This window comes from Natator depressus, chromosome 3 (assembly GCF_965152275.1).
Source record: "Natator depressus isolate rNatDep1 chromosome 3, rNatDep2.hap1, whole genome shotgun sequence".
Taxonomy (NCBI): domain Eukaryota; kingdom Metazoa; phylum Chordata; order Testudines; family Cheloniidae; genus Natator; species Natator depressus.
The window spans coordinates 58338298-58353362 of record NC_134236.1 but is presented as its reverse complement, the minus strand read 5'-3'; the positions used below and the strand labels follow the sequence as shown (position 1 = coordinate 58353362).

At 38.3% G+C, this 15065-nt stretch overlaps 1 protein-coding gene across 41 annotated transcripts in view; it reads right to left on the bottom strand.

Annotated features, from left to right (window-relative positions):
* Positions 1–15065, bottom strand: part of RIMS1 (regulating synaptic membrane exocytosis 1) — a 490703-nt gene that overhangs the window by 164440 nt on the left and 311198 nt on the right. For 29 of the 41 annotated variants that reach the window (XM_074947969.1, XM_074947970.1, XM_074947964.1 and 26 more), the window contains 3 exons: positions 15022–15065; positions 8111–8173; positions 476–565 (listed from right to left, as the gene is read on the bottom strand). The exon at positions 15022–15065 is cut by the window's right edge and continues 82 nt beyond it. In XM_074947969.1, coding sequence (XP_074804070.1) covers positions 476–565; positions 8111–8173; positions 15022–15065 — 197 coding nt within the window. Of the gene's footprint in view, positions 1–475; positions 566–1033; positions 1148–1485; positions 1564–8110; positions 8174–15021 lie in introns of all 41 variants that reach the window. The other 12 variants (XM_074947975.1, XM_074947977.1, XM_074947976.1 and 9 more) reach the window with 3 other exon arrangements.

The following is a 15065-nucleotide window of genomic DNA, read 5'->3' as shown; positions in this document are numbered from 1 at the left end:
TAATGTACACGCTGTTATACAAATTACAATTTTGATTTGAAAAATAAGAGTTTGATTTCACGATTTGCATCCTAATTATATAATTTGTAAATTTTATGTCACCATCTCATTTTCAATTTGCAGAATGGGCAAGAAATAAAAGTAATATATCTTAGCAGATGATAATGAAGATTAACAATCAAGTGGTGCTCCTTCACCTCACTTAACACTGCAGTGTTATTATCAGCATACTGAGGACTTTTGTAAACAATGACATCAGCTTGAACTAAAAATAGGGAAAGAAGAAGCCAGAAGCAATTATAAACTGCAACGCACAATTTGCATGGCATATATGAGTATAGGGGCAAAAATGTCTACAAATACCAAAGCAGATATGAATGTACAGACATGTAGAAGACTCATATGGAGAAACAAACAAAACTGACAAAGTTCACCAGCACAGATGACAAGAAATTCATAAGTCTTTACTTTATACCTTTCTCGTTCTGGTGAATGCAAACTAGTATCTGGTCTCAAGCAGTTGGTACTAGCACTCCTAGCCCTGTCAAGGGAGGGCTGTAGTTCACTAGTGCCAGTGCATTGCATCCAATGGTAGAAGAGAAAGAAAAAGAAAACAAAGAAAGGAACACAATGTTAGATATTAAATAATAAAATAATATTCTCTTTACATAAAAATGTGGTATCACAATGATTTAATTAATAAAGATGTAAAAGAGCTGACTAGATGACAATGCAAATATTTGTTTAAAAAATAAAACCAAATGAAAGATTATGTTTGAACTTGTTTGCATAAAAAATCTCAAGTATCTAAGACCATAAAATGAGACTAAACAATATATACTTATGAGAAAGTGGAACGGGAAATACTAAAACAATACATCTAAATATTTATTACTAGCAACAACTGCTATACCAACACAGAAGGACAGGATACAGTATATCTCAAGTAAAAATACTTTAGAGTGAAGCTAATTTACTTTAGAAAACCATATTACATACTAAACAGGAAGGGGCACTTCTACTCAGTTCTTACCTAACCAAGAGTTCGTCTGTAAATCTTGGTATTTGTGCATTAAGACAATCACGAAGGAGTGAAATATCCTGTCTAATCACTGATTTGGTTTTAGCACATGCAGGCAGAGTTGAGCTTTATAAATTAAAATTATTTAAAATAAAAATAAAATTTAATTTCACATGTAATCAAAACCATACACATAAAGAAAGAAAAATGAGACATAAGGAAAAGAAAACTGTAATACTACTTAACTCCAGTACTGACATTTCAGTAGAGTTTAATGATAGAAGAATTCTAGACAATACAGAGGTTGCAAGTGTTTGTCACTTATGTAAGAGTTAATTTTAGATAGTTGAATCTAGTTATGTTTATAAGTACATGTTTTTAGCTGTTAAAGTTTTCTAGAAAGTACCACTATATTATTATAATGTGTATGTTTGTTTAAATAATTTAAGTGAATACTTACTTACCTGTAAATATTCCAGTGAGTACCATTCTCTAGTAAAGGCATCTTGGGTGGTAATGTTTTATAGTGCCTAACAGAATTTCTTGAATGTGGAAGAACAGAAGAAAACAAAAACAAAAACAAAGCATGCCAGAAACGGAAGTATAGGTAACGGTAGAACAATGTTAACTAGAATGAAGACTATGTAATGTGCATAATACTATAGCAAGTTTGAACTGGTATATGCATAGATTTCTCAATGTATCCTTTTCTTCCTTCAACCAACATGTAATTTCAGGACCAGATCTCCTATGCATGCAAACTCAGTGAAGCTACTCACATAAGTAAATTTAGAGTAACATCGTAGGTCTGAATTTTCCTCTGGAACTAAAATACCTTGGAATCTTTTCAATTTTTGATTAAAATGTATTAGCTGTTGTAAAACATGAAGTTGCTATTTTTATGCTAGCTATTTTTATATGTCAATACTACTTTATTTTAATCTACATTGTGTGATTTAATGATCCCTTCTAGTTCTCTATACGATAAATTAAATGCCTACTAAAACACACTGCTATATACAATATCACAAACTAAACCACAGTTGTATTAGTATTCAAAAATGTCATGTGTTAAAGTCCTTTAGAGGTGGTATACTAGGGGCCAGGTTCACAATGGGACTTTAGGCATTGCAATGCTGAGTACTATGGGGCTTAACTTTTAGACTAGAAAGTCACTTGTTTTCACAACGCCCGAGTTAGGCACTTAGGTTCCCTATATGGGGAGAGATAGGCTGCTAAGCATAGGATTCACAAAAGGCAGCAAACTAGGCCAGGGTCATCTAAACTAATCAATTAGAATGCGATGAGAGGGTGTGTCCTGAGCCCTGCCTCTCGTCGGGTACCTAAGCTGTTTCTTGCAAGAAATGCCACCACTGGTGGTTATGCCAGTGCTTACCTTTTAGCCCAGTGGTTAGAACACTCTGCTGGGATGTAGGAGACCCAGGTTCAATACCCCCATGTTTGATCAGGAGAAAGGATTTAAACAAGGGTCCTCCCATCACTCAGAAGGTTGCCCAAACCACTGGGCTTAGGGATATTCTGATGTGTGGCTCCTTCAATCTCCCCTGTTGATGCTGTCCCACTTGGATAAATAATTAGAGAGCTATTGAAGCAGCGGGGCTGGATCCTAAGTCTTCCACCTCCCAAGTGAAAGCCCTAAACTCCAGTCATAGAGTTGTTCTCACATACACTCTCTTTCTCTGGCCCAATGACTATTTAAGTACTTAATCAAAAGTGAAACAGCTTCAAGAGGAAAGGGGGAGGGAGCCACATATAAGAATATCCCATAGCTCAGTGGCTAAGTCAACATCACCTCATGTTCAAATTCTTTCTTCCAATCAAGCAGAAGGGGGAATTAAACCCAGGTCTCCCACTTCCCAGGTGATCATTCTAACTACTGGGCTAAAAGTTATGAAATAGATACCAGCCCCTCCCCCCCAGGAATTTGAAAGGGCCCTGATCTAGTTAGCAAGCTCAGAGTTTGCCTACCAGATCGAGCCTCACAGGTGAGACAGGCAGGAGAACATCTATCTTCCCGTTGGGGCTTAAGGCATCTGGATGTCTAGAATGATGCAACAGTGCACATTCTCAGAAGCAGAAACATAGGTTCCTAGGCACCTTTCACAACAAAAATGTAGGTGCCAATGAGTTTAGGCACCTACACGATTAGGTGGCAACTGAAGGGGGTTTAAGAATGCCAGTGGCACCTAAGTGTCCTTTTGTGAATATGTCCATAGATCACACTAAGTTAAACAGCATTAATAATGGTAAGCTAATTTGAAAAATATTGAAATTGGTTTATCCATCACCAAGGTACAGTACCTCTGTGGTGTTAGTGTATATCTACATAGAGCTAGCATGCTAAAAACAGAAGTGTAGCCACAGTGCCAGGAGGGGCTAGCCAACCCAAGTGCAGGTAGATCCTCCCACTGCTCACATCACTGAGGCTACACTTCTATTCTGATTGAGCTAGCATACACACGTCTCCTCAAGCTATGAATTACATCTCCAGTTTGAAGCATAGACATACCTTTGGATGACAACTGTTTAACATAATAAACCAAGGCCACAGTACATAACATTTTAGAACTAGGAGTGTGGACTACCCTGGCCAAGTGAAACTCCAGGAGAAATGTAAAGGAAGAATGTGACTACCCAAATTGAAATCTGTTCCACATAGTGCAGTCAACTGGAATTAAAACAAACTTTTATGGAGTGTCCACACATTCCACCAAGGGAGGGCTTTGGTGGGACTGGCAGAAGGATACGCACCCTGGAGGTCCTTGCCACCTCCAGGTGTTGTTCCTCTTAATAGCATTCCTTGACTCCACGTGGGATTTAGAGCTGGGTGCATCTGTATCCCTGTATCTGAACACCTCCATATGTGAGGGATTCTGAATCCTGATTTTAAAGCTTGGACCATCTCTAATTAATGTTACATACACACTACACTCTAAACTAAAATTATCAATAATAATAAATACAACGCAATACAATAAGATGTCTAGAAGATAAGAATTTATTACTACAGCACTATGCCCATAGCATGCCTAAACTTTACAGTTACACCAATGTAAATGAGTGTGCAGAAACAATGCCAACAACATAGATGCCCAATAACTTGTTGAGTGGGCCTATGAGACAACGGCATCCAAGCTATTAGTCTTTTTTGGACTCTGAATTTAATGGGAGTTGGATCAGGCCCCATAAGCCTTGTAACTCATTTTAGCAACCAATCTATGGTAGCCATTATTATACTTCTATTGCTGTGTGGTGGGCTAGCTTCTATGCATAACAATGTGTCATCATTGTATTGATAACAGTACTTCAGAGTGACCACCTGGCACATTGTGGAGCATCTACTGTCGAGTTAACCCAACGTCCCAAGTACATGCAGCAATATGCAGCAATAAACAAGCTGTTCAATGGATGCTGTCATATTTCATAGCTCCATTATATTACTGCAGAGTATAGAACTATTATATAAATATACATATCAAATACATTATTAAGAGTACTATACTGTTAGTACAGTATCCAATTTTTTTTTTAAATAGATGTATTTGGTAGTGAACTTGAAAGTGAGGAAATAACAGTAACTAGAGCAAGGCATAACATAGGCGAGTGCTGCGTGAACTTACATGAGTGCACCTCCATTCTGACCTGTATCCCACTTGTGGGCAATTTGTCAGAAGACTGTTGATCATGCTTAATTGTGTTGAGGCTTTGTGCTATAGTTAAAATTCCACTAGGGGCCAGATAAAATTCACCATATTGTGTTTCATATAAGAATTAAGTGAGAATTTTGAATATTTGCAACTCAGCCATTTTAAAGTAATTGATGACCTGTAAGGGGAAAGGAACAAATACAGACTCAGAAAGAGACAAGGAGATGCAGAAGTGGGAGCTGAAAAAAGAAAGGCCAGAAGAGGGAAGTGAAGGAACAGGAGCTGCGTGGTCCCATGAAGCTGACATAAAGGGGAAGGGGGCCAGGAACAACAGAGAAGCAGGGACTGAAATGGTTTATTAAATGTTGAAACCCAGAAACACTGAAGCACGAACTTCCTCAGTCACAGAAAGTTAGCCTGTAGTTCTTTTCTAATGATAATACTTTAAATTTGCAATGAACTTTAATGGAACCATTGCACTGATGCTGAAGTTCTTAAAAACTATATAATACTTTCTAAGTATTATACAGTGTAACAGAACCTAACCATAAGTTCGTCTTTCCACTATCATTGATGAGACCTGGAAAATTAAAATTATCCTGGACAAATTTGTGAAACCCATTGTTTAGGGAACAATCATGCAGACCAGTGCTGCATTGGACTGCATGGTTTTACAGGGTCTTTTCCAATCCTAATTTTTAAGGTTAAGTAAAATTTAGAGAGTACCGACCTAAACTTTTACTAATGATCAGTTTGTGAGTAGAAAAGTACATACATGTTTTCCTTAGTTCTCATAACTGTAACACCTGCAAAAGAGCTGATTGCGCACAATGACACTTATATTTATAAATGTCACCAGAAGAGGAGAAATAGAAATAGATATACAAAGATTGCAAGAAAGTGCTGCCAATTTATCCTAACAAAAATAAAATACAATTGAAAATGCTTGTGTTCTTAAAATTAGATCAGAAAAAGATTTTTCTTTGCTTACTAATAACCAATTAGTTTAGTCAAATTTTAGATCTGAATTAAAGTGATCACTGTCTAATTGGATGTACCAAAAGCATGGGAATAAACTGTGACTACACTTTTTCTTCAATTTTTACACTTAAGTCAATGCTTTTTCCAGATTTGTATTTAACTTCTGTGTTATATGGCCAGAGGTAGGCTGGTGAGATTGAGTTTTGTTTTTCTTTCACAAAAATTGATCAGGTAAGTTTTGCTTTTGCAAACCCAAGAATGGTTCACATCAGGATTCCGTATTATCCAAAGCTCCAAAATTTAGGAAAGGGTGTCAGGGTGAAGATGGGTCCAAGCTGTATCTGAACCCAACCTTTAGCAATATGTGGGAACAAGGGTTGAAATGAGATGGGAAACTTTAGGTCTAGGGCTCCCATGGGGTGGTTTAATCCTGGTTCCTTCTTATACCAACCACCAAAGCTCACCGTGGGTTTGGGTGTCAGATAAAGTAAAAAGTTCAGTTTTGGCCCATCTCTGCTAAAGATTCTCCCCAGATTCTCAGTTGCTGTAAATCAGTGTCCTCCATTAAATCTGGTTCTTAGATCTTTCTGTCTATACGGTGCATAATGTACTATAGGATTCAAGCTGAATACATAGAAAGACCCAGTTTTTTAATATGGCCGCAGATATTTCTTATCCAAGGGAAATTGGAAATCAAGCACCCGATTCACCAGGGTGTTACTCACATTTTATGTCAGTGTAATTCCATTGAGATTACAATAATGAATTGGTGTAAATCTGATTTAACACAATGGCTGCATCAATCAATGTGATGCAACCAGAGTATGAGTAGACAACGAGTAAATAAAACATAACCAACTCTCAGCAGGTACAATATGACATATTGCCAAAGTATCTAACCTTTTGATTTAAGGACTTATTTGTTTAGATTTATGAGCTTATTTGTTTTCACTGTCTGCTAAATAACATGAAGTCATTCCTTATTACAAAGATTCAGAGTAAATGGCTTCCAGTTTAAAATGTGAAGAGAAGTTTCAGAGATTTCTAACAGCTAACAGGTAGCCTGTGTACTCTCATCACCAGTATGCTCTAGTTAGGCTCTAAAGAGTAGTGTTTCCTGATTTAAAAAACTGTAATTAAACAAAATCTTCCAAATGGGAATCCAGGGAGATACCAAAACTAAAGATGTGTCTTCTTTGAGGTATGAAATATTACCTCGTGTTGCAATAGCATTAAAAATTAGTTCAGACGTTACAAGCCCTGATCCTACAAACATTTACTGATATGTTTAACTTAAACACATAAGCAGTCCCATTACTTCACTGAAGGTCCATCTCCCTACAGAATAATTTAAATTTGGGGCTCAGCTGCATCTGTGCTGGGTCCTTTCTTTTTGAGTTCTTGAGTGCTGTAGGACCTACTGGAGACTGGAGTCAATGTGGAATATTGCAGTCTCTGGGATTTGGAGTCCTCACGGGATATAGCGCACTTATCAATTCAAAGGGGGGAAATGCCCTGGCAGGGCCCAGCACAGACAAAACCAAAACTAAAATTCTAAATGGAAGGTAGGAAACAATGGGTACATCTATTCTGCAAAAACCAACCAACCAACCACACAAACCACATGAGCAAGTTTCAGAGCCTGGATCTAGAGACTTGGGCTTGCAGGGCTCATGCTACATTACAAAAATAGCAGTATCGACATTCCCACTCGGGCTGGAGCTCAGGCCCTGAGACCCACCCACTTGCCAGGTTTCAGAGCCTAAGCAGAAACATCTACGGTGCTAGCTGTAGTGCCGTAGTGCGAGCCATGTGAGCCCGAGTCTGTAGACCTGGGCACTAAGGCGTGCTGTCACGGGTATTTTTTTTGCAGTGTAGACATACCCAAGTGAGAGCTGTCAGGTGAAGCACAGTGACATGCAACCTTTGTTTATCTAGTCATGTGCTCTTCTGAGGAATTTTCTTCAAGTTTGTTGTCAAAAAACACAAAAAGTGTTTATTAATTTTCAATAATAACAAAGGAAAGAAATCAAACAACCATAAAAAATCCAAAAAACACAAAAGAAACTTTATAAAACCACAATAATACTGCCATGCATTTGAAAATCACACCTTTTCTGACTAGACAGGTAATCTATCACAAAAATATATGCTGCAGAAATATTTGTATTATTTAATTTCAAATGTGACTGTTGACACTTATTTTATCACTAGGCTTTCAACTGCTCTAATCATAACTATCAAAGTAAACAAACATATGTAAAAATCTTGATCAGTTCTTTTTTTAAAAAAAATAATTAAATGGCAATTCAGTTACATGTTAAGAAAATGGTGTCCGTTACTTACTGTAATATTAATAAAGCTAAAGGAAATGATTGGGCTAGTGAAGTACACAGAAACTAACTATAAGAAATCATGGTTATCGAATTCCTGTATTTACCTGGTGGTATGTAGGCACTCTGCACTTCTTCCTCGTTTTGCTCTGGGCAGCATAAGAAGCTCACTGCACAGACAGGATGGGTGGTGAGTGAAACAGATATAAATATGAAGTATTAGATGACATGAGTTATGCAAATGATATGCAAATGAAAACATAAAAAAAGAAACCAGAAAGCTCGCACTGAGATAGCTGTCTTGATAGTGTTCAAACCAAAACAAATTACAATGCTGCTCTAAAATGTAAGCAATAAAGTACCTATGACAACTATATATTCAGATAATACTTTTAAGTGGACATCTAATTTTGTCTTTTTCTTTTTTTAAATTTTGAAGTTACTTCAGAGTTTTTAATATTAAATATTGACAGGATTCTTTATCAAATTACACTGCTATGTAATCTTCTAGTTCTTAAAGTAGGTATTTATTAAAACTTGGCAGCATGATAATAAAAATGGAACTGTAGAACCTCCATTTTTGAACCCAGACAAGAGTGTGTGCGCGCAGAAGGGTGGTGGGGAGTTATAAACTTAGTTTTACGCTCTAGCGAATACAGTGTAAGGAGCATCAACTCATCATTTTGGTGAAAAGAAAAATATTTGTCCACCAAAATATTAAGTTTATTCAAAGGTAGATTCTGATCTAAAGCTTTTTAATTACGATATTTTGTTATATATTCCCTTACAGAAACAGAAAATGTGTTAATCAGTTATCAAAATCTCCTTTCTAATCATTTCTATTTTACAGTCCACTTACTCCATTATTTCAACCAGCAGTACGTTACAAGAGCCAAGTGCTACAGCCAACAATATAGCTACTGTAAATTAATCATTTCCATCTTTAATAAACATGATTGTGATAACAGCTTGTCCCTTTGGTGATTTCTGTGGGTATCTGCACTTCAGTGCAAATCACAGAGTGAAGTCCCAGAATCTCCTTATTGTTACTGACACCAAAGTGAGGCTAAAGTTTATGAAGATGCATCATTTAAAAAGAATCAAAGAATCATATGAAGTACTATGGTAACAGAGAGAGAAAAGATATAAAAATTATGCGAAGTGGAAAAATGCTCAATTACTTTCATACTTCATATTGTCATGAAACTATAAATTTCACTATGGAAACTGGTATAAGCAATATTTATGTAATATAATAAACCAGGGCAATCAAAATCATGACTTAAATCTCACATGTGGATTGCAAGTTTGCATCTGGAACTACAGGCCTGATTTTGATGCAACAAAATATGTTAAAGGTGAACTGAATTGTTTTTCTTAAAAGGAAAGAACAATAAAACTATTTAATATCTCATATCATTAGCAGAATTTATGTGTAGACTTCCAAATTACAAATACATACAATATAATTTAAAACAAAGTAACTGAAAATAAAATTCCTCTTTTATTTCTTGTACACACAAAGGGTTCTGTGTTTCCCTTGAAAGATTTGAGGACATTACAAAAGCCAAAGCACTGTAATGATTCAGGTCCATGCACGGCTTAGTTATCAGAGGGTATGTCTACACTGCGACTAGATGCCTGTGCCAGCTGACTCGGGTTCACAGGGCTCGGTCAAAGAGGGCTGTTTAATTGCGGTGTAGACATTCGGGCTCAGGATGCAGCCCAAACTCTGGAACCCTTCCACCTTGCAGGGTCCTAGAGCCTGGGCTCCAGCCCAAACCTGAAGGTCTACACTGTAGTTAAAAAGCCCCTTAGCATGAGCCCCACAAGCCAGAGTTAGGGGTGGCATGGGCCCTGCACGTTTTTAACTGCAATGTAGACAGACCCAGAGACAACATAAACTGTTATAGGAGAAACAATGAGGTGTCCTTGTGGCACCTTAGAGACTAACAAATTTATTTGGGCATAAGCTTTTGTGGGCTATAACCCACTTCATCAGATGCATGGAATGAAAAATACAGTAGGCAGGGATAAATATACAGCACGTGAAAAGATGAGCGTTGCCTTACCAAGTGGGGGGTCAGTGCTAATGAGGCCAATTCAATCAGGGTGGATGTGGCCCATTCCCAACAGTTGACAAGAAGGTGTAAATATCAACAGAGGGAAAATTAGTAGAGGAAAATTACTTTTTGTAGTGACCCAGCCACTCCCAGTCTTTATTCAGGCCTAATTTGATGGTGTCAAGTTAGACTTAAAACAACGCTTCCTCAGTCCTTGTTCCCTAGAGGCCCTACTCTACTTGCACTACATTGATGACATCTTCATCATCTGGACCCATGGGAAGGAGGCCCTTCAGGAATTCCACCAGGATTTCAACAATTTCCACCCTACCATCAACCTCAGTCTGGACCAGTCCACTCAAGAGATCTACTTCCTGGACACAACAGAGCAAATAAGTGATGTCACATAAACATCACCCTACTGATTGCTATACTTACCTACATGCCTCCAGCTTTCATCCAGACCACATCACACGATCCATTGTCTACAGCCAAGCCCTAAGATACAACCACATTTGCTCCAATTCCCCGTACAGAGACAAACACCTACAGGATCTCTATCAAGCGTTCTTAAAACTACAATACCTACTTAGGGAAGTGAAGAAACAGATTGATAGAGCCAGGAGGGTACCCAGAAGTCACCTACTACAGGACAGGCCCAACAAAGAAAGTAACAGAATGCCACTAGCCATCACCAGCATCTCCCAACTAAAACCTCTCCAGCGCATCAAGGATCTACAACCTGTCCTGGAGGATGATCCCTCACTCTCACAGACCTTGGGAGACAAGCGAGTCCTCACTTACAGACAGCCCCTCAACCTGAAGCAAATACTTGCCAGCAACTACACACCACACAACAGAAACAGTAACCCTAGAACCAATCCCTACAACAAACCCCAATGCCAACTCTGTCCACATATCTATTCAAGGGACACCATCATAGGACCTAACTACATCAGCCACACCATCAGGAGCTCATTCACCTGCACATCTACCAATGTGATATATGTCATCATGTACCAGCAATGCCCCTCCGCTATGTACATTGGCCAAACTCGACAGTCTCTACGCAAAAGAATAAATGGACACAAATCAGACATCAAGAATTGTAACATTCAAAAACCAGTAAGAGAGCACTTCAATCTCCCTGGACACTGCATAACAGACTTAAAAGTGGCCATTCTTCAACAAAAAAACTTCAAAAACAGACTTCGACAAGAAACTGCAGAATTGGAATTAATTTGCAAACATAACACCATCAAATTAGTCCTGAATAAAGAGTGGGAGTGGCTGGGTCACTACAAAAAGTAACTACTTTTTATAAATATTATATTGCCTTATAAGGCAACTCCCATCTTTTCATGTACTGTATATTTATACCTGCCTACTGTATTTTTCACTCCATGCATCTGATGAAGTGGGTTATGAAAGCTTATGCCCAAATAAATATATTACTCTCTAAGGTGCCACAAGGACTCCTTGTTGTTTTTGCTGATACAGGTTAACACGGCTACCCCTCTGAACCCTGTTATAGGAGAAGCACTAATGAAATCCAGAGGCAGAAAGGGAAGTGAATTTGGTTCATAGGTCAAATCTTAAGGTTCTTGCTCAATATTTACTCTATCTTCATTCACTCAAAGTTTGCCTATCAAGGACCTCAAGATTTGGCCCATTGAAAATAGTGATATAAAACACCCATGCTTGGGATATAAAATAGTAAATAAATAAGGAATACAATTCTAATTATTTCCTCAAATTGAAAAAAAAATCATACTGGTAAGGTATTGATATTCTCATAATTAATTATGTTTTTGACACATTTACAGAAAAAATGTATTCCTCTAGAAAAGCATTTTTGAAGGAGATACTAGATTGTGTATATGAACATGGAGATTTCCACATTTTATTTATAAACAAATGGATGGAATAGAACACTGACAGACCTATTTCACTGAGAATCAGATAATGATACCTGAATTCACAGCAGTCAGAATTATGACACCAGACTAGATAGCTTTCCCCAGTAATTTTTTATTAAAAAAAAAATAGCAGCAAAGGCAATCCCAGTTCTGTTGGAAATATATCACAACTTGTTGCTGAACAGTCCTCTAGCTGGAATTTTATATGAGGCCATGATTCACTTTCCTAAATCTAAGGATTCTCTGTTATTGCTCCTGCATAATAATTTAAAAATAATAGTTGAAATTCCTGAACAAAGATTATGAAGGTTATTACCAGGAATTATTCAGAATATCCCATATTGATTTGGGTGCTACCACAATACAAATAAATAACTAGTAACAACTTGTATGGGTATAATCAGATGCAGTTAATAATTATAGATTATTTCAGGCATGGGGATAGCAGGAAGTTCTATGGATCTATCCACACCTTTCCAGTGGATGCTATATTAGACAGATAGCATCAGGTATGGATTTTGATGAGAACTTCTGTAAATGAATGAACTTATTGCAAGAGCATATCAAGTAAAGGGTCTTTAAATTCTTAATCTTCTTCCTTGGTAGTAACTGCAACAGGCTCCCCCTTAAGATGCCTGTATGACTCATTGATAAGTTTGTGGTTCTCATGGGACCCGCCACTAGAGATAAATAAAAAAGACTTGTATAGTGCTTTCCGAAATGACTGCAGTGCACCTTAAGCGGGGGTGGGGGGAGGTGTTGTCCAGCTTGCCAGGGAAAGAGGAATAGTGCTTTATGGGTTGGGGTGGGGGTGGGAGAGGGGCTCAGAAACTGCTACAAAAAGAGGAATGGGTCAGCGTGGTGATGCTGACTCATCCTCAGGTACCAGAAGGGCTGGGGAGTTGAAAAGGGGCAAGCCTGGCAGCAGCAGCCCCTTTCCCCCAGACCAAGCGAAGCAGCACCCACCTTCCCTCTCCTTGAGGTGGCAAAATACCAGGTGTGGTTAGGACCTGCTGTAGGCATCGCACTAGCCACTCCTTTCCAGGGGGGCTGGGAAGGAATTTTTCCCTCACCACCAGACTGGCCTAGGTGGAGTGGAGGGGTTTTTCACCTTCCCCACAGTGGGTTCAGGGAGGGCTTTGTTATGGTGAGTAGGAAAGAGAGTTAGGCTATGATGTCACAACGTGTTATGTACATGTGGGGCGGATGCCCGGGGCAGGTACTCCACAGGGAAGGGATACAGTGACCAGATAAATGGCTTTGTAAAGGACTTAAAAAGGAGGTGTTGGTTAAAGGAGAGGAATGGGGGGGGGGGAGAGGGAGAGCCAACCCTGCCTTCCTTATAGCATACCTTATCCTCCATTGGAGCGGGGGAATGATAAGGTCCCAGCAAGGGTTGGCTGGAGCACCTGGATGGAAAATGAAGGGGGGCTGGTGGAAGCCCCTGGACAGCTATTGAATGAACATGGAGTTACCTACACTGTATAGGTTTATCTGCCAGGTAGTCTCAGACATCTAATAATGAAGTTGTGGCCTGATTAAAACCATATCAAGTGTCTCCCGTCCTCCTTTCAGAATAGCTGGACAACACAAGTTTTTTACAGGTGGGAGTGAAATGAGACTGATGCAGCTGATGTCTCTGGGAGAAGAAACTCCTGGCAGAGGTACAGGGGCCCCTCAGGATAGCAACACCTACTTACTCCTTTTATCCATCAAAAGCTGGCTTCTCAAAGCAAGAAGCAGAGAATGGAAAACTCTCTTATCCCAGTCAGAGTCCCACCCTAGCAGCACCCCCACCCTTGTCTCTGCTCTGATGGCTTCTGCTTCAGAGAGAATCAGAGCAGAATCCTAAAGCCCTTCCATCCAAGCAGGAAGGGAGGAGATGTAAATATGATCCAAGACCACAGTCAGGACCTTTGTTTTTGACTGTGGGATATTTTGCATACACTTATTGTCTAAATTTGCGCCTAGGAATATGAGTCACCCTTCAATGTCCTCTGCCCCCTTTCAACCTCTACTTACAAAGAATACTAAGGAAAATGGTCAATAAACATATTTTTGAAAAATATGTTTATTGAGTTTATAACTACTTTTACTATAAAGAATAAAATGAAACGTACATATAAGGTGGAAAACACTGCAGTGTTAGTGTCTTAACTGTAAAACTGATTTTTTTATGATTAAAAAGCATTTCAATTCACCTCTAAGAAGAAAATCAGTGGTACAATCCAACTTATACAATTCTGTACATATTTCTTGCCTAATTTTATTGTATGCCATGGTAAAACAAGTCTCAAGAAATTAAAACTATCAACAACACTTATTAATGCCTAGATGTAAGTTATCTCATTTAAAATTTGAAAAGGCAAGATCATATACAAAACTGAATTAGGGATCACTGCAGAGGCCATTGGCTATTAAATTACTATGTTGCTTCAAAACTGGACAAAAGTTCCAGAAACATTTTCAGTTTTATTCCCTTCTCCCATTTCTCCACCCTACTACAGATGGCATTGTGTATAGTAGGCTTGAGGAATCATTTTAAAGTAGTAACACCAGGACTGATTTTGTCACCCTTATTCACACTGATAGGACTATTGACAAAGTAAGGGTAGCAGAATATAGGCACTATGATTTAGCTATATAACATTTTCCCACGAAATAATTAAGTGACCTACAAATATGAAGAACCAGAGTCACCATTATGTTTTCAAGTACTGCACCAAAATTTGTTCCTACGATTTCTTTGCATAAACAAGGCAAAATTCCTGGTTTATTCTTCCTTCCTCTTTTCATATTCTATGCTACAAAAATAATTTTCAGTATGAATATAGAACCTATTCCTTATCTGTTGCCTAATACTGATAAAAGCACCTTTTCTCTCCTAGTGCCGTAATCTTGGTTGTTCTTGTCAGTTATGACCATTCTTCCCTTTCCCATTAACCCAAATGTGCATTCAAACAAGTACATTCAAACACTAGCCAAAAAGACAAAGACACTTCTATACATGTTCATAAGTTTAAGCTGAAAACATACCTTTCATGATCTGACAAATACTGACTATCCATGTCTCTGGACCT